The 24,392-nt window shown below is 32.5% G+C and overlaps 3 protein-coding genes across 3 annotated transcripts; 1 reads left to right on the forward strand and 2 right to left on the reverse strand.

Annotated features, from left to right (window-relative positions):
• Positions 1-934: 934 nt before the first annotated feature.
• Positions 935-2,107, forward strand: LOC110672142 (LOB domain-containing protein 42-like). The gene is made up of 2 exons (XM_021834834.2): positions 935-1,341; positions 1,423-2,107. The coding sequence occupies exons 1-2, from the start codon at positions 1,152-1,154 to the stop codon at positions 1,947-1,949; spliced, it is 717 nt and encodes a 238-aa protein (XP_021690526.2). The 5' UTR covers positions 935-1,151; the 3' UTR covers positions 1,950-2,107.
• Positions 2,108-10,002: 7,895 nt separating this feature from the next.
• LOC110635077 (zinc finger protein CONSTANS-LIKE 6) lies at positions 10,003-11,741 on the reverse strand. The gene is made up of 2 exons (XM_021784276.2): positions 10,464-11,741; positions 10,003-10,361 (listed from the first exon to the last, which is right to left on the reverse strand). The coding sequence occupies exons 1-2, from the start codon at positions 11,571-11,573 to the stop codon at positions 10,122-10,124; spliced, it is 1,350 nt and encodes a 449-aa protein (XP_021639968.2). The 5' UTR covers positions 11,574-11,741; the 3' UTR covers positions 10,003-10,121.
• A 1,747-nt stretch (positions 11,742-13,488) lies between these two features.
• LOC110635061 (homocysteine S-methyltransferase 1) lies at positions 13,489-21,058 on the reverse strand. Its single transcript, XM_058132273.1, has 8 exons — positions 20,766-21,058; positions 20,602-20,658; positions 20,061-20,266; positions 19,802-19,931; positions 18,780-18,967; positions 14,148-14,163; positions 13,932-14,003; positions 13,489-13,844 (listed from the first exon to the last, which is right to left on the reverse strand). The coding sequence occupies exons 1-8, from the start codon at positions 20,934-20,936 to the stop codon at positions 13,701-13,703; spliced, it is 984 nt and encodes a 327-aa protein (XP_057988256.1). The 5' UTR covers positions 20,937-21,058; the 3' UTR covers positions 13,489-13,700.
• Between the last annotated feature and the right edge of the window lie 3,334 nt (positions 21,059-24,392).

The following is a 24,392-nucleotide window of genomic DNA, read 5'->3' on the forward strand; positions in this document are numbered from 1 at the left end:
GGGAAAAAATTTTTTTTTTTACATGTACTGAGCGGTAAGCATCGAAATTGACTGAGAGTCATTTTGATTTATGAGGATGGGACGTGGCGATACGTTTTCGTTTTGAGCTCGTGCAATGCACGTGCCTCGTTCCAATGAACGTGTTTCTTCTTCTGTTTGACTCCCACCTTTCATCTGCTGTCTCCTTCCTATTTGCCCTTCCTCTTCACCTTAAATTATGTTGATGCCCCTTTGTTTTATTTTCTTGTCTTGTGTCATTATTAAAATAATAATAATAATAATTAATATATTATGAATGTTCATTCCTGCACTTAGGAAATTCTTGCATATTTAATAATTAATGTATTATTATAATAATAATAATACTAATAAATTTTAATTCAATAATATTAAAATCTTTACTCTAATTATGAAATTTTAAATTTAAAATTAACACGAGATTAATTATATAATAATAATAAATTTATTATAAGATAATACAACTTATAATAAAATATGATTTTTTAAAAATTTAATTGATTAAATGTATAAAATATTTACATTTTTTTAGTACAAATTAAGAATTTTCTTAAAATGCCCTTTTGGAAAAACATATTTTTTAATATAATATAGATTTAAAAAAAAAAAGTTATTTGGTTGAATTAAGTGTTTATTTATAGTATATGAATTCAGAATATCGAATTTTGATAATGCACCTCTTTTTTTTAAAATAAATTTCAAAATTTCAATCCTAAACTTTAACCATTGTATTAAAAATTAACATTCAATTATAAATTTCCTATTTTTATTTCAGATGAATAAAATTCTAGAAGATGTGTAAATGAAAGATTAAAGGAAAAAAAAAAAAAGGAAAATAGGAATATTATGGTTGGGTTGTAATAAAGAAGTGCATGTAGGGCAAGTAATACCCAAAATAAAGCCAAGAAAATCAGTGGCTTTTCCTAAGAGAGCACACTCCAACTTCTATCTAACCAAGAAAAAAAAGTTGGAACAAAACCCCTGGTTTTCTGCGCTTTCTCACTGCCACCGTCACACGACTCCTCTGGAAACCGCTGCACTCACCCTTCATTCTCCACCTTATAAACGCCTCTCCCCGCATCCCTCTCCACTTCCGTACAGATCTCTCTTCCTTCTCCCTCAAAACCTTGACCATGAGGATGAGCTGCAATGGCTGCAGGGTCTTACGGAAAGGTTGTAGCGATGACTGTAACATCAGACCATGCCTCCAATGGATCAAATCTCCTGACTCTCAAGCCAATGCCACTCTCTTCTTGGCCAAGTTCTACGGCCGTGCAGGCCTCATCAACCTCATCGAAGCCGGCCCCCCACACCTCCGCCCTGGTAAATTAATTAACACCCGACCAACTTTAATTAATCTGTAATTTATATCAGGAATCAATCAATGTGCTTTACTTCATGCAGCTGTTTTTAGGTCTCTGTTATATGAGGCTTGTGGGCGGATAGTGAATCCAGTGTATGGGTCGGTGGGGTTACTTTGGTCTGGGAATTGGGCTCACTGCCAAGCAGCCGTTGATGCAGTCCTCAGAGGCACACCGATCATGCAAATGCCTTCTGCTCCTGACTCACCACCACCACACTTGATTGATCCTCTCAAAACCTATGACATCCGCCACGTGTCCAAGGACCCTAACTCGCTTGAACTCAACAAGGTTAAGAATCGGACCCGGTTCAAAGGCTCTGTCAGCAACCCCAGTTCCCCATCTGAGGCATTGTGCCGGGTTAACCATGGAGAGTTGAGCTTCGAACAGCTTCGTGAGCCTTGGCTGAGTCAGCTGGCAAATGGGGATAGCAGCAGAGATGATGAGAGCATGTTCTCCGTTGAAACAGTGGAGGATGAACCCAACAGGGCATTGAAATTCAATAATCTAAGTGATAATGGGGATGAGGTTGGTTTGGACCTCACCCTTGGTTTGGTTCCAGTGAAGTAGAGTTGGGGCCATCTAATTAATGCAGGTGTGCGTACCTCATTACATGGTCTTCTTCCCCGTAGGCAAAGCTCAAATAATTTTGGTAATTTTATTTCTTTTTACCCCCTTAGGTAAAAACATTGGAAAATGAAGAGTAACTTATCTTTTTCTAGTGCTAAGGAAGTTGGTTCTTTTGGTGTATACTATATATATACAGCAAAGAAAAGAAAGACATATGCACATTTTACCTTCGTGTTGATGAATCATATATAATAAAAAAAAAAAAAAAGGAATAAGTGTTTTATAATCAAATCCAAAAATCAAGAAACAGAATAACATTAATTTCATGACCGGTTTCTTTTTCTTTTTTTAATTTATGATTTTTTTAAAAGTAATAGCTAAATATATTAGTGTTTTATTTTATAATATATTTTTTCATCATACATGTTTGGTTTATTTATTTGTGAAAATAAGATAAATTTTCAAAAAGCTTTTAAGAAAATTAGAAGAATTTTGCATTTACATTTATTAATTTTCTTAATAAATAACTGAATTAATTATTTTTATTATTTTATTTTATAATATAATTTTTTAATTATTTTAAATAAAAATTTTATAATCAATATTATATTATAAAGTTACAAAAATATTTATTTAAAATAATAAAATTAATTACACTATTCTAAAATAGATAGATAATATATAATTTTTTTAATTTGTAAATATATTTTATATTAGTAATAATTTATTTTTTAATTTAAAAATATAAATGTTTTTAATTTAAATTTAAGAATTACTTTTAATTGTTCACAGTAAATCGGATTTTTTAAAAAATTGAAATAGATTCTGAAATTTAAAAAAAAAAATATTTTATCTTTCTATAGCTTATTTTAATTTGGAAATCCTTGTTAAACTCCTTAAAAAAAAAAAAAAAAGAACCCGTAAAAGCAAGCTGCAATTGATGGTACACTACTAGCGTGAAAATAAAAAGGGTAAAGAACAGCAGAAAATAAGAGACTTGTTTTGGTTTTTGGGTAACTCTTTATCATTTTTGTTATGGTTGATGGCAATGATGGATATGTCATAGATGGCTAGTTGTTTGAGGGATATCTTGCAAGCATAGGTGTCTCAGAGATGGCAGTAAGGCAACTCCACGTAGAAAAGTGGTTCCGTAAGTATGCAGACAGCTGCTGTTCATGCATGGTTTCTTAGGGCTTGTGAGTTCGAAGCTTCGTTGCATTTATTGGCTCTATTCGTCCAGTGGACATCTCACTACCACTACTACTTTTGGATTCAGATTGTGAGTTTGGCTGCCGTTTCACCGCATGTAACTCGCTTGACAAATTTTTTGAAGTTTCTGTTTGTTATTTTTTTTTTTTTTTTAAAGATAATCAAATATGTATTGGAAAAAGAAGGCCTGACACTGGGTACAGATCAGAGAAAGCCCAAGCCTTCAAGGAATACAAAACCAAGGTCTACCGCTATGTTTGGATGGGTTGAAAAGGGTAAAGAAGGAAAATAAATAGAAAAAAAATAACTTTAAAAAAATATTTTTTTATTTAAATAAAAAAAAGAAAAATAAAAAAAAATTAAGTCTCATTTTTCTCTAGTTATTTTCTTTCTACATTGAAAAAAAAAATACTAGACTTTAATATCAACTTTTATCTTTTCTCTTTTATTTTTTACTCATCTAAATATATAAAAAATAAAAATATTTTCCTTCTTTTATTTTTTATCCTCTCCTAAAATTTATCAAACATAGTGTAAAGGGAAAGCAGTCTAAACTAACAGCTAACAACCCAAACTAAATAACTGGCCCAGTGTCAAAAGAGCCTTAGATGGACCCAAAGAGTGGACCAGTAACAAAAGTAGCACGCAGCCATCATCGATCCGCGGTTCCGAGGAAACCAAAACTAATCAAAAGTAACAAGACACGTATGCTCCCCAGAGGCACAACCCCAAGAGCAGCTGGTGAAGAACCCCAAAACAAATTGCACAGCAGAATCAAGGTCATGCAAAACCAAAGAGAACCAAGCTTGGGCAGATGCATGACCCCCCGAAACGCAAGAACCTCAAGCCAAGATAAAACAATGAAACCATGCATATACATCATTGCAAACCTGGATGAGAAGAGCAGTGGTGGTTCTCATCGGTGTCACACTCGCGCCTTCTGGGACATTCTTCTTATAGAGTCCAATGAGTTCCCATCAAAGCTCTCCTGTCCCTCTTCTGCAATGGAGCTCAGAGCAACAATGTACCATCTTCCTTGTGAACTGCAACCACCCATAACACATGCAGGCAAGAAAAATAACAGATAACAAGCAAGAAAGGCGGATTAAACAAGGCTCTCTCTCTGTGTTGAAGCTCAGATCTGCTGAAAAAAGAAAAAACAAGGACCAAACCTATCTACTGCCCACCCCATCTGCGATTCACATTCCAACCAGACAGAAGAGTAATCAAACTCCTGATTAATCTGTAAACTAAAGAACATCACATATCCCTCTGCAATATTCATAGGATATAGCAGCCCAATACACTTACAAGCTGAAACTAAAATAATGATCACCTAACTCCACACCAAGACACGCTGTGTTGCCTTCAGTAGACACAAAAGCATCCGCATTTACTTTCACCACAGTTTCAAATCGCGGGGACAAGGAACACAAAGATGTCGAACGTAAAAACAATGATTGCTTTTGCAAGAGCCGCATGTGCATTAGATTGCTCTAACACAGTAGTACTGTAGCACAGTTGGAGGAGAAATTGTACTTCATGACCCAAAATCAATTTATTTCGTTTACCCCATTCCAGCCACCCACATAACAAGATCACCGCCAGCTACAATTCCTTCGCTGTAATAACCATTGAAAAAGCGTGTCTATCTGCGAACCCAAAAGGGGAAGTAGCCAGACACCCTAAACCCAAGAACCCTTTTTTTGTATATGTGATTCATTCCCATATCGACACTGTAAGCACGCATTCGAGACCTCCACCCTATGCCTAGAAAGAACAGAACCAGTGGATAAACTATCCAATAAGAATCTCCATAAGAAGTGCCTCACCTTCGGAACAACTTACCAAGACCAAACCATAAAGGAGTCGAGGAAGCTGGACCTAGCAATGCTAGCATGGGCCATATAATCCTTCTAGCTCAAAATATAAGTGAAATCTATAGGTGAATTATAATTATAGCCAAAATCAATGATAATCGGAAATAATTTTGTCAACATATTCACATTTCCATTGGAGTGTAACATGGAGGATTCAAATTGATCTCTTGAGTTAAAAAGTGATTTTTAATTGAATCTTCTATTATAAACGTTTACAATATATTTTTTTAATAATATTTTAATAAAAAATGAATTAAAAAATCAATTAAATATACTTCTGGCTAAAAGATAAATCTCATGTTGTTTGATGTGAGAGATATATATAATATATATATATGATGATTAAAATTGTTATCTAGAGACTGCAGTAAGGGTGAAGTAGAAGAAGAATATGATGGAGCCATTTTTCAGGTGAACAAGTGCAAGCAGAAGCCACATGGGCCCTTAAGGCGTATTCTAATATTCTCGTTGTGAAGGCACTAGTTAAAATTTTGAGCTTTTGCACCTGTGATGAATGCATATTATATAGGTATTTAGAGCATGATTTGTAACCATTTTACCTTTATTTATAGTTATTTTATAATTTTTTATGTGTGTTTTAGTTTAATTTTTTATAATTTTATTATTTTACATTTAACTGTATTTTTCTTATATTTTAAGTTAATTTCAAGTAATACAGAGTATTTGGAGTTATTTCAGAAGAATATTTACTGTTTTGGAAGTCCTTGAAGCCATAAATGAAGAGTGGAGAAATTTGCCAAAGTACTGAAGAAGCAATGAACTGCACAATGAAAGTATGCGGGATAGTGTGTTTGGTCGTGTAATTGGAAGCTCTACAGCTACACAAGCTATTCTCATTTACACGAGCCGATACAGTCAAAGGCGCAAAAGCAGAGAGTTATACAACCACCTGATTATTATTACTTTTATTTTTTCATAAAGAGGAGAACTAAAAGCTCTACAAGGATCTACGAAAGACAATTGAAAAGATTTTACATAATATTTATTTTTTAAATTTAATAATAATAATATCTTATACAAATATCAATTTTCTATGTCATTAATGAAAATTTATATCTAATTATAAATAATTATATAAAACTATAATAAATTTATAATAATATAATAGAGTGTCACGTTAATATGATAAATTTATATATATAGATAATTTTTAGAGTCGTCTTAAACTTGAAAATATAATATAAAATTTTTAAAATTTTAAAAATTTTCTTAATAAAATCCCTCTAATTTTTATAATCGATTTATAAATAATACATTAATATGTCAATCCAAATCGCGATGACATAAATAATTATTATTATTTTTTAAAAGTAAATTATCTGTAATCTATTATTATGTATCTAGCATTTTATTATCCCATACAGTTTAAGATTTTTTCATGATTATTATATAAATAAAATTATAGTTAATTTTATTATTGTCATATAAAAGAATAAAAATTATTCATATTATTGTCGTATGAATTGTATAAATTGATTATTGAAAGTTAAAAATATTTTATTAGATAAAATTTTAAAATTTAAAATTTTTATATTATGTTTTAAAATTTATGAATAATTTTACTATAACCTTTAAAATTTAAGAATGATTATTAAAATTTATCATATATATATTGAAAATTTTAATTATTAGTCCAATTCCAAGATCTGGACTTGAAAACGGCATTTGTTGAGGGACAGCTTTACTTCTCTCACTTCGAGGGACAAAAATGGAAGCATATATAAGCCATCAGTTTTCAATTCAGTCCTTGTGTAGGGACCATATTTATATAACAAACTGTAATCGTGGAGAAATGGCCAAAATTCATATTTATTATTATGGGCCACCCTCACTCAATCACTCTCACTATTCTCCCTTTTTACGATTCTCGTAAGCCAAGACCTGGCCACCGTCGGAATTGTCGGTTCGGCCTTAGGGTACGGATCTATTTTGGTATAAACGATCTCGATTTAAAACAATTATGATATGATCACCCTAAGGGTTATCAACTTATAATAAATTTTTATGTATTACTTATTTAATTTTTAATGCAAAACATTAAAAATTCTGAAATATAAATTTAATATAATTTTTTTAAAAGAAGAAAAAGAAAAAAAAGAACAAGCATTTAAATCGGGCTGATTCTGATTTAAAATCGTCAATTTTAATCTGACTCAAGGAGAGACTAATTATAAAAAGGCTGTGGGCCAATTCATAAACCAAAATTTTTAACTCAATCTGATCTCGGATTTAACTGGAATTAATTCTGGTCTAACTCACAATTCCAACCGACCTGTGTCTACCTAAGCCAACTTGCCCGTATGACCTTTAGATCAGTATTTAAATTTTTAATGATCATTTGCTTTTATTAATTTGTGTGACCACAAGGAATCTGGATTAATATTTAGCCAGTCTACACCACAATTTTGTTTGGAGTCATTTAGGATTTTTTTACAAAATTCTGATTCTCCTGGAAAAAAAAAAAAATCTCTTTCAGGGCATTAAGTTTTCAGACTAAAATGATTGAGAAAGACACCACATGATGCTGTTTTGCCAATTGAAACAGAAGGTGTTAGAATCTAATTGGTTCGACCTTTTTTTATAAAGACAAATATATATATAGTTATTAATTAATTATTTAATTTTTATATATTTAAAAATATCTTTTTTAAAACATGGATGAAGGAATTAAATAACTGACTTAAAAAAAAATAAATGTTAAAAGAAATATTTTTGAAAATATGATGACAAATTAATTAATCAACGATTATCATAACTTGGATTCAACTCTGTATTGTCAGAAAATTCAACGTAGGAAAATCAACACTTTTTATGAAATGACGTATTTCATAATTTATCTATATATCAATATTAAATTAAAATAAAAGATAAATTTCTTTGTTTAGTATTTTCATTTTTTTATGAATTTTTGAGTTTTTTTTAATTTTTTTATTTTAATTGAATCAAATAATATTTTCATTTTTTAAATTTAAAATTATTAATATTTATTTATAATTAATTATTATTTTAGAAATCTAATCTCATTAAATATTGAAGGTTCATTATATTTTACTATTTTTTTAATTTATGATTTTTAATATTTAAAATTTTAATAAATGTAACTATTATTTGAAGAAAAATGTTTAATATCAAATATATTATTAATGTGAAGCAACTTTTTCGAATGCATATATCTATCTATTGAATTATTAACTGTAATTAGAAATTCATCAGCTTTTTTAAAACCTTTGATTTTTTTTTTAAATTTTAGTTTAAAAAAATCAATTAATTGTATCAAACTTACACTAAAAACTATATTATTTGGATAATTTTAATAAATTTAGTAAAAAGAAAAAATATATATATATATATATATCATACATAATAACACGTCTTAGTCCTTTAATAAATCTAATTTCACTAAGTTTTTTAAGAAGACATTTCTAAAATTTTAATTATAAAATTTTGTACCATAATTAATTATTGTGTAGAAGCAAACCAACTATTTTTCAAAGAAATATCTAATTTTGAAACTAAAAATAATTTTAGGCCAATTGCAACAAAATTTTTTTTTGACAGAAATAGGAGTTAAAATATTACATAAATTATAATTAAAATGAATTTTAATAAAAATATATTTATAAATATATAATGTTCACAATAATTAAAATTTTATACATTTAAAACGACAAAATAAAAAATAGAAATATATTTTAATTAAAATTTTAAATATTAAAAAACACAAAAATACAAAATATTTTTAAATGTTGAAAGTTGATTATATATTACTAATTTTCTATTTTATAATTTAAATATTTAAAATTTAGTTATTATAAATATTAACATAAAATATTAAAAATTTTCTTCAACATATGTAATAAATTTGCAATGACTATATACTTAATGAAATACTGAAGAAATTTAATATAAAATATAATTAATAAAATATTTAATCAAATTTATTTATAAATTTAATATACCAAGTGAGTGACATAAAAGCTTTCTTAATTTACAAACAAGAATTATGATCTTAAGTATTTGAAAATATTAATTATAATGATAATATTTTGAAATGCAAATAATATTTGCACATAAAATTGCATAACATTTATAATGTATATATAAAATGTTCAATATAAAAAAAAAATCATCACATGCAAAATTCTTAACTACATATACAAACAATATAATATAATTTTACAATTCAATCAAATAAAAATTCATAAATATTTAATTATAAGCTAATTACTATTATCATTCATGTTACACTATTCAAACTTTGTATAATTAAATAATATTTAAAATAGACAAAAATATTTACGCTAATATAATTATCTTAATATATAAAAATTATATTAAATAAAATAAATTATTATAATGCAAATCCAATGTTTAAATTTATATTACTATGCATTCAAACGCTATGCCTTCATCATTTTCTTTAAATTACCATTATTTCATGCAATTTTGATATGGAAATTCATCCTACTTTTATTAATTTCTCTCTCAACTCCTATATCTTGTGCTGATTTTAAAAACTAAACTTTTATATTATAATTATAATTTATATGTATGAGTGAAAACTTTTTTTAAAAGTTATTTTATTTATTTCTTAATATTATTCTTAGTTAGATAGTAATTAATGGAAAAATATTCAAGATAAAACAGATAATATTATATAATTTTTAGTAATTTAAAATATTACAAAACTAAAAGCAATTATTTTTTTGAGAAATTTGAGGGGTAAATTTGAAATTGGTACCTCACATATACTAAACCACTTCAATACAACTCCCAAAGCTTGTTGCTACTAAACGAACAACTTTAATGGGGGATAATTGCCTCCGTTCCTGCCCTGCGTGTAATCTCTGATTCCATGATGCTAATCTCTGATTTCATGATGCTGCACTATGGCCTCCATATATATATAATTAAGTTCCTTGAAGTGAAAAGGAGAGCAAGAAGAGATGAAATTTTTTTTATTTATTTGTTTATTTCACAGACCTCACTAATACATTAATTCCAGTCCAATTTTTCTACTCTGTACAGGCAAATTTATAATGAGAAGTACTCATTTGGCATGTCAAGGACCTGCAAAACTTGCCTTCTTCACAAATCTACCTTTCATTCTGGGCCTTTTCTCCGCATTCAATTTCCTCACCTCGTATCTTATTTTCTTGGAGAACAACCTTGTTCTCCGCTTCTCTCTGTACCTCGACACTCTTGCTTCTCTACCTCCGTCTGCCATTGTAGGGTGCTGTACCCCTACACTGGTTGTATGATCTCCATAACCATCGTGGTGAAGTTCAGCTCCACAAATACCCTGAAAACTACACTTATTAGTATCTACCTATCTATCTATGTATCTGAATATAAAATAAATAATCTTATATAGATGAAAAATATGTGCACAAAGAGACGTTACCATCCAGTACTCCGGCCAACATTCGTCGGGGTCGATGTCTGGCCGGTTGCCTGTGGTCCAAGGAGACCCTTGGCTTGCCCAAGCTGTTATAACTGCCTCATAATCTAACTTTAGTAGTATCTTTCTCTTCTTCTTTTTCTTCTTCAAGTTTTCACCATCATCTTCGTATTCTTCATTGTTCTTTAAGTCTCTCTCTCCAGTCCCTACCTTTTCATCTTCCTCTCCACATGTTGCAGAATCGTAGTCAAAGCTCAACTCAAAAGGCGGTTCTCTTGCCATTTCAGTCTCATCAGTATCGACATAGCAGTCCCTTACAGCTTCTTCTTCCTTTTCTATCCCTTCCCGTTCGTCTTCAAGCTTCACCATTCCCCTTCCTACATAATACTCTCTCTGCAACTCCTTCTGTTCTTTACAACCCACAATCCCCAGTTCTTCCATCCCAACAGACTCATTTTCAAGACCCCTACCGAGCAAGCTCTCCACATCCGCCGCAAACTCTGCAAGATCCATATCGGATGGGAGAAAACCATGTAGACTCTCAAATTCCTTTCCTCCGGCACCTAACGAAGCCTTCGATTCGATTCCGTTAGCGTCAGCAACTGTCTGATCAGAATCATTATCAGCAGCAGTAGTCGTTTCTGCTTCATTATTTGAGATGGTTGTTGAATTGCATAGCTGAGCAACAAATGGGTCGAAGACTGGAACCCTGTACAGTAGCTGCTCCTCTTCGTTCTCTCCATGAGATATCTCGTCTGAACCCACTTCAGGAACAAGAGGAATAGGATTCCTTAATTTTTTTTCGATTTTTGAATGAGACACAGGCTTTCCATGTCGCGGTGTCCTGGCCTTTCTTGTGAACCCATGGTGCCATGATGGCGCACAATTCTCCTTGGGAACAAGGTCCAAAGATTTAAAAGAGGCAGTCTTTAAACGAACCCTTTTGTGTCTGTGAGCTAAATGGTTAGCGGAGTGCACTGAGGAATCACAAACTTGGCAAAGAAATGCATCATCGGCTGCACAGTACCATCTAGCCCGCTTCCTTATACAACTGTCACAGGCTCTAGCCGTTTTGCCACCAACGGCGTTGGCCACATTTTTTTTTGAAATCATTGAGGCCGGGATATGGTTTGATTCAAGAAAAGAGATCAATCGGAAGCCAAAAGGCCCAAAACAGGAAGCGAAAACGAAAATCAAGGCAAAGAAAAGATGAAGCAAGCACCTTGATTGACATAAATTATTGGGTCCTTGAGAGGTGGGGGTGTGTGTTTCACTGTTTCTTCAGTCCTTTCCGACCTCAAGACAAGAATGGCACAATTATAAGAATAGGAACAGTGTTTATAGAAGGTGTGACCCACAAACCGCGCTTTTGCAGTCTAGATGGGTCTTTCTCTCTTTTCTTTGGATGCACTTTTGAGATTTCAGAGTTTTCCACCAGAGAAAGGTACTGCACTTTGGGGACCACAACAGTGCCTTATCTGGTTTTTAATTGGTTGGGTTTGTAATGATCATCCTAATCTCCGCCTTCTCATTGGCTGCCTCTCTTACCAAGGGATTTCAGGTGGGATCGAGGTGCTAAGGATGAGAATTAGTCTTCTCTTTTTGATCCCATCTTTTGCTCTCTCTCCCTCTCTGTAGACCCTAAAATTTTGAGGCAGACCCTTTTGTTGCCATGTGAGGTAGCCCATTTTACCTCTTTAAAGTCTAGACTTTTGTTTGCGGTCCCCTTCATCCATTTCTTTCGAAGCATTTTCCGATTGATCCTACTCTAGTATAGTGGAGAAGCTGATAAGATCTTGACATTTGAAACATCCTAACTCTTCTGCAATTGATGATTTTTTTTTTATATATATCTAAAATTCTTTTATTATAAGAATTTTTTAACTCTATTACTTTAGCATGGGGCTATGGCCCAATTGCTTCATAATCAATTTCTTGAATGCCAGCTTATGAGAGGCAAAGGCCCATATGTGTGTGAATAGAAAGAAACAATTTGAGATTAGGTTAGCATATGTTGAAGAAGAGGTAACAGTAGCTTTCTCAAAACATTGAAAAGACATAAGATTACGGATTGGTTTTGGTTTGGTAACGTATAAAGATCAAAGATATAGGACTAAGGATAACGGATATTGGATAACGATGATGTGGAGGCCTCATCAATGCCGCCGCAGAAGAAATTTTCTGGGAGGATAGATGGCTTTTGTGGGTAAACGACTACGTCCACACGACATATTCATATTCCTTGCCTTGAAAATGACTTTCCCTCTCTCCCTTTCCCGCTCTCTCTCAATTCACAATCGCATACATTCAAAATCTCATAAAATAAGTTGTCATTCATCTAATTGCATGGATTTATTTTTTCTTTTTATTATTTAAAATATTGATTTTGAAAGTGCTTATTAAATTATTATTTTTTTTACCTTTATTTTTTAATAAAAATTATTTTCAAAATAAATTAATACATTTTAATAATTAATATTAGATTAGTTCATTTAGTAAAAAAAAATTTATATTAATCCATTTAAAATTTTATTTTTTATTTTCTATTGTTTAAAAATCTTAATTTTTAAATATTCGAAATAAAAAGAAAGGATAGTTGTTGAAGACTTATTGGGCGAGGGTTTGTCCAAGTTTATGAATGTGCTCTTTAATTTCTATTGAGCTGGGTTTTGTCCATTTCAAAACCAAGTGGTCTGTCTCTGGAAAGTACTACAGATTGGAAGAGTGAAGGAGATGGAATGAGCCTTTCTTTAAAAAAAAAAAAAAAAAAAAAGGAAAAGCCCCTTATAATCTCGTACCCTGAAGATGACTCTATGTTATCAAGTCCTTCCCCCTTTTGTTTTTTGAGCAGTTTTCTTTCGAGGGCCTTCCCAAATGCTCAGTTTTGCAAGGGCAATTTAGCATTAGATTATTGGCAGAATAGGTTGAAAAAGGGCCACTAAATGACACAGGAATTTGGAGTTATTGGAATTGTCTTTACCACCCTCTCGCTGATGAACTAAATTACTAAATTTCAATGGTAAAGAGCTTGTGATAAATTAACTTTTATAAGGTAAAATAGAAAATGCAAAATTCCTTTCTGCCTAGCGGCGAAAGAAAGGTTGGATATGCAACTCATTTTGCAAAATCCAAAATTCCAAAACTATTCACCTACAAGCTAATAAATGAGAATTACAAGATGAAATATATAAACGGTGGTGTAGCTTTTCCTGAAGCCATTGAATTCAAAGCCTGTCCAGCTCACTCTCTTTCTTTCAAAACCTTTGAAATGGCTCGAATGGTAGAAGGTGTGGTTCGACAACAGCCTCCAATAAGGCTAGCTCCTAACTCATGCCATCGTGTTGCAGACATCTCAAATTTGTCATCAGCAAAACAAGTTGATGGCTGTCAATGCACATCATAAGAGTAAGAAAGCAATTGATAAAATTTCATCATGATATGTATAAAATTAAATGCAATGCATAAACTCACCAGCCATCTTTTAGCTCTGCAATCCCAAACCTCACCGCTGTTGGGATACACAATTATCAACTTCTCAGTCAACTGGAGGCACAAAATTTTGTAGGCCAAGTTACTTATATAATTAGTATAATAAGCAACGATAATAAATTGACACGCGCACGCCCACACACACACACACACATATCAGTTAACATTTTGTCTATCATTTGAAGTCTACTCATTTACCTTCTTAAATTTGCATATGAGATGTTAAAATCTGATTCAAAGTTTGACCGAGTATTTCTGTGATTTGTTAGTTTGTTTCCTTTATTTAAGCAAGTTTCTTACTGTTGAGAATAAATAGCAGTCGTGGGATTTGATGCCCAAATTTTTGCTTTATTTGTTTTATTAAAGCCTATAAATAAAGGCACTTCTTGCTTGTTTTCCAGGTAGCATTAAATGAAATAAAATCTTCTAGTCTTTATGTGCTCTGTTTATCTCTGTTTTTATTCACTTTTTCCAACAATTTTGGTATCAGAGCCTGGTTTGATCCTTTGGGCAATAAAGTGAAACGTGAGGTTTGGGTCTATTGGGTATTAAACAAAACACTTTTCTTTGGGGCACTAAAAGGGAAACACGAGAGGAGTGTGAGAGGAAGAGCAAAGATGGCAACAAATGCTTTTTCATCATCTTCACAACCACTCGTACCGATTTTTACAGGAGAAAAGTATGAGTTTTGGAGTATTAAGATGAAAACTCTTTTTAGGTCTCAAGACCTTTGGGATCTAGTTGAATATGGCTTCGTGGATTTAGAAGATCCAGATGAAGAGGCAGAAGAAAGACTGAAAGAAGCTAAAAGGAAGGATGCCAAAGCTTTATTCCTAATTCAACAAGCTGTCCATGAAACAATTTTCTCAAGAATTGCAAAGAAAGAACAACATCATTAGAGGCTTGGCAAATTTTGAAGAAGGAGTTCCAAGGTTCTACAAAGGTAATGACGGTAAAATTGCAGACTTACCGCCGTGACTTTGAAACTTTGTCTATGAAAAGCAATGAATCTGTTCAAACTTATTTGTCTAGAGTTTCTTCTCTTGTTAATCAAATGAAGTCGTATGGTGAGGATATTTCTGAAGAAACTGTTGTTGCAAAAGTTTTAAGGAGTCTTACTCCAAAGTTTGAACATATTGTTGCTGCTATTGAGGAAGCCCATGATTTATCAAATTATTCATTTGATGAACTAATGAGTTCTTTGCAAGCTCATGAAGATAGGTTGCTCAGGTCACAAGAAAAGAACGAAGAAAAAGCTTTTCAGGTGAAGGGGGAGACGTACGAAAACGGTGCTGGACGTGGTAGTGGCAGAGGTGGTATCCGCGGAAGAGGTCGAGGAAGAGGTGGAGGCAGAACCGGATCTAGTGAAGAGAGGCAGAATAAGGTCTTTAAATGTTACTACTGTGACAAGCCAGGTCATAGAGAGGCTAATTGCTGGAAAAAACAGAAGGATGAGAAAAACCAAGCAAGCTTTGCAGAGGAACCAGATGAAGAAAGTAAGCTGTTTATGGCCCTTTTTTGTGAGAAGGAGCAATCTAACGATGTTTGGTTTTTGGACAGCGGTTGTTCTAATCACATGTGTGGAACAAAGTCATTATTTAAGGAGCTCGATGAGTCTGATAAAACAGATGTGATGCTAGGAGACAGCAAGAAGATTCGAGTTGAAGGCAGAGGTACCATTAGCATTAAAACTAGTCAAGGTAGTGCTAAGATTTTACAAGATGTGATGTTTGTTCCTGGTTTATCTCATAATCTTCTTAGCATTGGGCAATTAATGATTAGTGGATATTCAATTTTGTTTGATGATGGTTTTTGCATTATTAAAGATAAAAAATCAGGGCAAATCACTGCTAAAGTTCCAATGGCTAAAAATAAAATGTTTCCACTGGAAGTTTCAATGATTGAGAATTATGCTATGGTTGCTAATGTTGATAGTGAGACTCAATTGTGGCATTTACGTTATGGGCACTTAAATATTAATGGGTTAAAGCTGTTGAGTGAAAAAGAAATGGTTTTTGGCTTGCCCAAACTTGAGAGTCTTGTTTTTTGTGAAGGATGTGTTTATGGAAAACAAAGTAGAAAGTCTTTTCCTGTTGGAAAGGCTTGGAGAGCCTCTAAGTGTCTTGAGTTAGTGCATGCAGATTTGTGTGGGCCTATGAATATAGAGTCTCTTGGTGGTAGTCGATATTTTTTATTGTTTACAGATGATTGCAGCCGTATGAGTTGGGTTTATTTTCTAGAAAACAAGTCTGAAGTTTTTGATAGATTTAAGAAGTTCAAAGCAGTTGTGGAAAGAGCCAGTGGTTTGTTAATAAAGACATTGCGAACAGACAGAGGAGGTGAATTTGTTTCAGCTGAGTTTAATGTTTTTTGTGAGGAAAATGGGATTTGCAGGGAACTTACAGCACCATACACACCAGAGCAGAACGGTGTAGCTGAAAGAAAGAACCGAACTGTGGTAGAGATGGCGGAAGCATGATTCAAGCAAAGGCCTTCCTATTTATTTTTGGGCGTGTCCCAACAAAGATGTACCTTCTCAATTTGTCTCCTACAAAAGCTGTTCGTAATCAAACACCCTTTGAGGCTTGGACAGGTAGAAAACCAACGGTAAGCCACTTAAAGGTTTTTGGTTGTATAGCTTATGCTTTGGTCAAAACTTACTCTAGAAAATTTGATGAAAGGTCTGAGAAATATATTTTTGTTGGCTATTCTTCTCAATCCAAAGCATTTAAGCTTTATAATCCTATTAGTGGCAAGCTAACCATCAGCAGGGATGTAGTTTTTAATGAAGATGCAACATGGATTTGGAATGAAGAAAATAAGGAGGGGCATATACAAGTGTTAGAAGATAATATTGAACCACCACTGAATCCAACACCAGCAATTTCCAGCCTTGATACTGTTGGAAGTAGCAATCCATCTGTCCCTACAAGCAATGAATCATCATCTTCAAGTTCATCAAGTGAAACTCCTCCAAGGAAGTACAAATCCTTGCAGGAAATTTATGCTTCTTGTACTTTTGCTTTGCTTGTTTCAGATCCTATTTGCTTTGAAGAAGCTGTAAAAGAGAAAGAATGGTGCAAAGCTATGGAAGAGGAGCTGTTGGCTATCCAGAAAAATCAGACTTGGGATTTGGTAGACTTACCAGAAGGAAAGAATGTTATTGGGCTCAAATGGGTGTTCAAAACCAAGTATCATGCAGATGGGAGCATTCAAAAACACAAGGCGAGGCTGGTTGTAAAGGGTTATTCTCAACAACAAGATGTCGACTTCTATGAAACATTTTCTCCAGTTGCACGCTTTGAAACAGTGAGAACCTTTTTAGCCTTAGCTGCTCAATTAAATTGGCCAATATACCAATTTGATGTTAAATCTGCTTTTTTGAATGGTGACTTGGAGGAAGAAGTTTATGTCTTACAACCTGAAGGTTTTGTAGCTAATGGCAATGAAGATAAAGTGTACAGGTTAAAAAAGGCGCTTTATGGCTTAAAGCAAGCACCACGAGCATGGTACTTCAAAATTGATTCCTATTTACAGGAGAGTGGATTTAAAAGAAGTGAAAATGAGACAACACTTTATTTGAAGGAAAATGGTAAAGATTAGTTTTTGGTGGTATGTCTTTATGTTGATGATATGATCTATATGGGTTCTAATGAGTTGATTATTGCTGAGTTTAAATCTTACATGATGAAGAAATTTGAAATGACAGACTTAGGTTTATTGCATTATTTTCTTGGTCTTGAAGTGAAACAAGTTTTTGATGGGATCTTTATTTCACAAAGAAAATATGCAATGGATCTTTTAAAAAAATTCAATATGTTGAACTGCAAAGTAGAAGCTACACCCATGAATGTCAATGAAAAGTTGAGTCGAGATGATAATGCTGAATTTGTGAATGCACCATATTTTAGGAGTCTTGTTGGAGGTTTGAACTATTTGTGTCATACTAGACCAGATATTGCTTTCTCGGTTGGAGTTGTGTCCCGGTTTATGCATAATCCAAGCAAGCTGCATCTTGGAGCTGCCAAGAGAATTTTGAGATATGTAGCAGGAACTGCAGAGTTGGGAATTTGGTACTCCAAGGTATCAAATTTTAGATCGACAGTTACAGCGGTGATCATGCAGGTTGTATGGATAATAGAAAAAGCACATCTGGTTTTCTGTTCAATCTTGGGTCAGGTGCAATTTCATGGAGTTCAAAGAAGCAAGAAGTGGTAGCTTTATCATCATCAGAGGCAGAATATATTTCTGCAACAGCATCAGCTAGTCAAGCAGTTTGGCTAAGGAGACTTCTTGCAGATTTCAATCAGAAGCAAGTTGGAGCTACAGAGATCTTTTGTGATAGCATGTCAGCTATTGCAATGACGAAGAATCAAGCCTATCATAGCAGAACAAAACACATCGACATTCGTTATCACTTCATTAGGAATCTTGTTACCAGTGAAGACATTGTGTTGAAGTTTTGCAATACAAAAGAACAAGTTGCTGATATACTGACAAAGGCACTTCCGCTGGAAAAACATGAGAACTTCAGAAAACATATGGGAGTTTGTAACTTTGAATCAAGGGGGAGTGTTAAAATCTGATTCAAAGTTTGACCGAGTATTTCTGTGATTTGTTAGTTTGTTTCCTTTATTTAAGCAAGTTTCTTACTGTTAAGAATAAATAGCAGTCGTGGGATTTGATGCCCAAATTTTTTGCTTTATTTGTTTTATTAAAGCCTATAAATAAAGGCACTTCTTGCTTGTTTTCCAGGTAGCATTAAATGAAATAAAGTCTTCTAGTCTTTATGTGCTCTGTTTATCTCTGTTTTTATTCACTTTTTCCAACATGAGACTTTCAATAAAATGGGGAGGGGCACAGTTAATTCCAACTGCATTTACTTTGTTGCTCTTGTTTATCATTTCAAGGCACTCTTGAAAACTCTCCCCAGATGGTGCATTCTCACCGTCCACTGTGCTGAAGCAAATCCAGGATGGAATGTTGATGTTTTCTTCTTCAAGCAACTCAACAAAGGCCTGCAAATTGTTATTCAGATGTCATTAATAGGCAATACAAAATGAAAGAATAAGAAAGAGGTTAGAATTGCAATAGTTTTATACATATTACCAATAAAAAATCTTATTAATGAAAAACAGAGTTCAACAACCATGCATATCATCAACGAAAATCTTTTCATTTAGTTGGTATGTCATTCAAACATTTACTTTTGACTCTCCCTCTGATTGAAAACAAAAAATACAGGATTTGACAGATTTAATGCCTGAAGTGCTTTACACCATTCACCAAATTATGCACATTCAGTTATCTAACGTAACTCTTTCTACAGTCTATAAAAGATTTGTTCTCAATGATCTTCTGTAGCTACTGTAAGCACCTACCCCAATAAACAAAAAAAAATAAAGAAGTTGTTCAATATGAGCTATTGGCCACATAGCAATATTTTCTTTTTCAGGTAACAAGTTGCGTTGTGCAGGGCACGTTAAATGTATAAATTTTATAGCACTTCTAGACTAGGCTCAAGAAAAACTCTACCCTTTGTTACTGTAGCAAATAACAATACTAGCACTCTGCAAACCAACATTGTAAACATTATAAAATCTATGTGTGATTCTAATCTATAAGAAGGAAACTTTTATATTTAATCAACAGCCTTCAAATCGTATGAACTTTTACAACTTTCAGCCCCTTTTTTGTTTATTGTATATTTAATCAATAGCTTTCAGACCAATTTTGAATTACCTCCCATCTTGTTCACTCCTAAGGCTTCAATCAGCTAACTTTTCCTCAATTTCATCAACTTGCCATAAGAATGAGACACCCTATGAAGTAGAAATGGGAGAAGAACATGCCTTTGCTTCTAGTTTATTGGGAATTGTCTCAAAGGCCAATAGATCAGGACCTGCTTCCACAAGAACTTGCAATCTGTGTCGATGAAAATCCTTGAGCTTTTCCAGATTCACGTCTGGCCCATACAGTCCACTGGAAGCAAAACAACATAAAACACATTCAGAATGAGATAAAATATAACAACATGATTGATATAGAGAACCAGGAAAACTATTCAATAAAAAACTTAGGAAAATATTTATTCTTTAAGGAATTAACTACCTGTACTCTGATCCATCAGCAAGATAAGCTCCATAGCTTCCAATGGAGGCTGCAACCAAAGCTCGGTTATATCTATGTACAGGATTACTTTTCACTGCATCCCAGAACTTATCACGGGCTTCAACAGCCAATTTAACGCTCTTCTTTAGTAAGAACTCTCCTTCTTCAATGGACAATCCCTGGGATGCAAATCCAGGAAGAGTAGCCTGAACATGTAAGATGAAACTAAAACCACATCATACAACCCCCAACAAACCCAAGTCTATATTACAGCATTTATGACAGCACTATCAGTTAAATGACCAGCCCTTCTGCTTCTGTATCTCATCATTTTTCTATTTCTCCAAAGGTCCAAGCAACTCCAAATCCAATCACTCATGATTATGCATTATATTGATATCGCAATCTAACCATGTTTCTTATATTAGGCGTTGACCTTTTTAAAACAAAAATTGAAAGCTTATGTTGTAGAATAGAAACAGGGCATAAATTGAGCACATAAAAAATCGAACTTTATCTTAAGTTTGCAAAGACACAAAACCTGGTAAGAAGAAGTGATCAAAACGTCTGCACCAGCCTCCAAATATTCCAAGTGAACCTGTACAATATCCTTAACAAAATCAAAATTTGAAAATAATTTCAAAAACCCACAAAAACAGAGCTTTTAATATAATGTATATAAATAGCAGAGGCAAAGAGAGACACCCTTTTGATCAGGTCTGGATCTTTGATCAAACAAAGAGCGCTCCAAAGAGGGTTGTTAATGGCGGCGCCGTGTCTCTCGAGCTGGGTGGCAAAACCACCATCGATGACGGCAGAGCCGCCGGCCTTCTCTACCAGATCCTCCAGCAATGTGGTTGTGCTCTCCACTCTCATCTGTGTGCGTGTGTGTGCGAAGAAAGTAAGTAGGTAGGCTACCGATGGAAAGAGTGGCACTGGGGATGAAGGTGTTAAATAAATGTCAAGGCTTCTGAACGCGGACCAAATAACATACAGGTTCAAAGTTTGAACAACCCCTGGAGCTTGACTTATACAAGAGGTTTTCTGACTTCAAAAAAAAAAAAAGTTACTTTTATTTTCTTTTATATATTAGCATTATTTTTGTAAACTTTTACTGCAGATTAATTGGGGTTTGGCCTAAGGTGTGTGTGTGTTTTTTTTTTACGAGTAATCGGAGGAGTACAAACTTCTGCGTCATTTATTTTGTAAATTATATGTTTTCATCTATTGAAAATAAATAAATTTCTATTTTCTAAATATATGAATCTAAATTCATAAAATAATACAGACAAAAAACAATTTTTTAATTTGATATACTTCATGATTTCATTCAATAAATATATTAACATCTTTTCTGTTTTAATAACTAAAAATAATACAGGAAAGAGAAATAAAATTTTAATTATTGTTTATAAAATTGGAGTTTGTAAAATATTCAACTAAATAAGATTGTAATTAAAATATTAAATACTAAATAAGTCATATAATTAAAAATAATATTATCAATTACATTTAAAGACAATAATTATGGAATGAAATTATAAATTAATGGAGTACAAATAATGCCACCCTAATGTTTAATTTAAATAATAAATTACCTTAAATAATAAATTATTTAAATAAATAAAATTAATAATATTATTTTTTATTGTTTATAAAGTAAAATAATATCTGAAAAGCAATACAAATTTAATAAGGTAAAATTTCATTTTATTATTTCCATAAATTAAAAAAAAAATGGTGGTGCTAGGTGAGAGTTTGCTGAGCTCCAAACCCAACCAATTCTCTATTTGTGGTTTTTTTTTTTTTTAATTTTAAGTATGTGATTTTTTCTTATATTCGTATTGAGTTGAGAATGATATTTAATATAACCTTTTCAATAATAATGTTTTCAGAATTTGAATCCTTAATTTTATAGGTAAAGTTCATCTGAAATCAACTTTATGCCACTAATTCAATTACTTATCATGATTTCTATTAAGAATTAAAAATAAAATAACTCTTTGAATTGGAGGCATAGCATGTAATATTATTGTGGGAAGTGCAAGGAAAGGTTGCTTTGAAGAAAATTTTTAAGAAATAATTAACTTTGACTGTACTATAGAAAATACTTTGGAAAATTAAAGGCAGGGGGTTGGAATGTTGGTGATCTTGCAACCTTTTTCCTATTCCTTCAATGTGTATATGAATTTATATATTTGAAATTATAATATATTAATTATATAACATATAATTTAAATTAAATTGATTTACTAAAATAAAAAAATATATAATTATCAATTAAATAAAAATTGTTAATTATATGAAAATAATGAACAAAAGTCAATTTTAATTTTTTTATAGATATAATTTATTGAGAGATTACCTTATTGATAAAATCTATGAAAGTAATGAAGATTTTTTTTTTTTCGATAAGTAGAAAAGTTTTATTAATAGTAAAATCCAGGAGAATTTGAAAAGGAAGATAAAACTAATAAAAATTGTTTATAATTTAAATAAAAAATTCATTAAAATTTAATAAAAATTGTGAAATTAATATAAGTTAAAAATGAAAAATATTATATAATATAATAATTTTATTAAATTCTAATTAATTTTTTATAATTTTATATAAATTAATATAATTTTAATTATATTTACTTATAAATAAAAATTTTATTCTTAAAAAAAAAATTAAAAGTAAAAGGATATAATAAAGAATGGTGCAGCTGTGAGACTTGAGGGGCCATTGTGGTATAATAATATCAAAACAAGTCTACGTTGTATTGATAAGCAGCACATTTAAATAATACATGTAGATTGAGTTTGATAATGAGAAGGACATTTGTATAGAGATAGAGTTTGCATAGTCTTAGGATATACAATCCTTTGATAGCATTATCTCTAATACTGTTACAACATTTTCTCTAATATGCCCCCTCAATTTGAGCACGATTGGGATCGAATTGTTAGTCTGCTACGTAAGTCTTCATGGCAAGCTCAAGAAACAGCTTTTGTAAGTAAGTCAGCTAATTGATCTTTTGAAGAAATGTGTTTGACTTGAATTTCCTTCTTAGCTACTTTGTCACGAACATAATGGAAGTCGACCTCAATATGCTTTGTTCAAGCATGGAAAATTGGATTTACCGATAGATATGTAGCGCCAATGTTATCGCACCATATGGTTGGTGAACTGGACGATAAATAGTTAAGTTCCTTCAAGAGAGAATGAAGCCATGTTACTTCCATTGTAGTCGCACCAAGTGCTTTATATTCAGCTTCAGTAGAAGATTTGGCCACCGTGGGTTGTTAATTTCTTTATGCTCCTTGAAATTAAATTGTGGCCTAAAAATACAGTGTAGCTAGTGGTAGACTTGCAATCATCTATGTTACTTGCCCAATCTGCATTGGCATAAACATGAACATTGTTGGACGGCGAAGGTTTAATATGGAGGCCAAGATACTAAGTAGCTTTAAGATATCTTAAGATTCTTTTCATTGCCACCCAATGTGTTCAGTTTATGTAGAAATTGGGAAACCTTGTGCATAGCAAAACTTATGTCTGGTCGTGTGATGCATAGATATTGGAGGCTCCCAATGATGCTTCGATGCATTTCTAGATTAGACATTGGCTAGCCATCATGATAGCTTAATTTTGTTTTTGCACAAGCTGGCGTGGAGAGTCCCTTACATTGATCCATCTTGGCTTTACACAATAAATCGCCTACATACTTTGCTTGGGACAATAACATACCATTGGTTGTTTGAACAACTTCAACTCCCAAAAAATAGTCTAACAGGCCAAGTTCACGTACCATGAAAGCATCTTTTAGTGATTGAATTGTCTTGGAGATGAAAGCATTATAATTGCCTGTGAGCAAAATGTCATTAACATAAACTAGACAATATACTATAGTAGGACCTTTATGATAAATAAAGAGGAAACTGTCTGCTTGCGAAGTGATGAAATTTTGCTGGAGCAAAGTACTGCGTAACTTGTGATACCATTGCCTGGGCGCTTGCTTTAGCCCATATAAGGACCGCTTAAGCTTACAAACAAAATCTTTCTTATCTTGATCAATAAAGCACAATGGTTGTTCCATATAAACATAATGAAGTAAATCTCCATGTAAAAAAGCATTGGAGGCATCTAGTTGGTGAACTGACCATGCTTAAGTAACTGCCATTGATAGAACAACACGAATAGCTGCTGGTTTGGCCATAGGTGAGTAACTTTACTAAAAGTCAATCCTTGGGCATTGAGAATATCCTTTCATGACCAAGCGAGCTTTATAGCTAACCAAACTGCAGTCAGGTTTTTGCTTAAGGTGATAAATCCATATGCACCCAATG

Source organism: Hevea brasiliensis, chromosome 13 (genome assembly GCF_030052815.1).
Source record: "Hevea brasiliensis isolate MT/VB/25A 57/8 chromosome 13, ASM3005281v1, whole genome shotgun sequence".
NCBI lineage: Eukaryota > Viridiplantae > Streptophyta > Magnoliopsida > Malpighiales > Euphorbiaceae > Hevea > Hevea brasiliensis.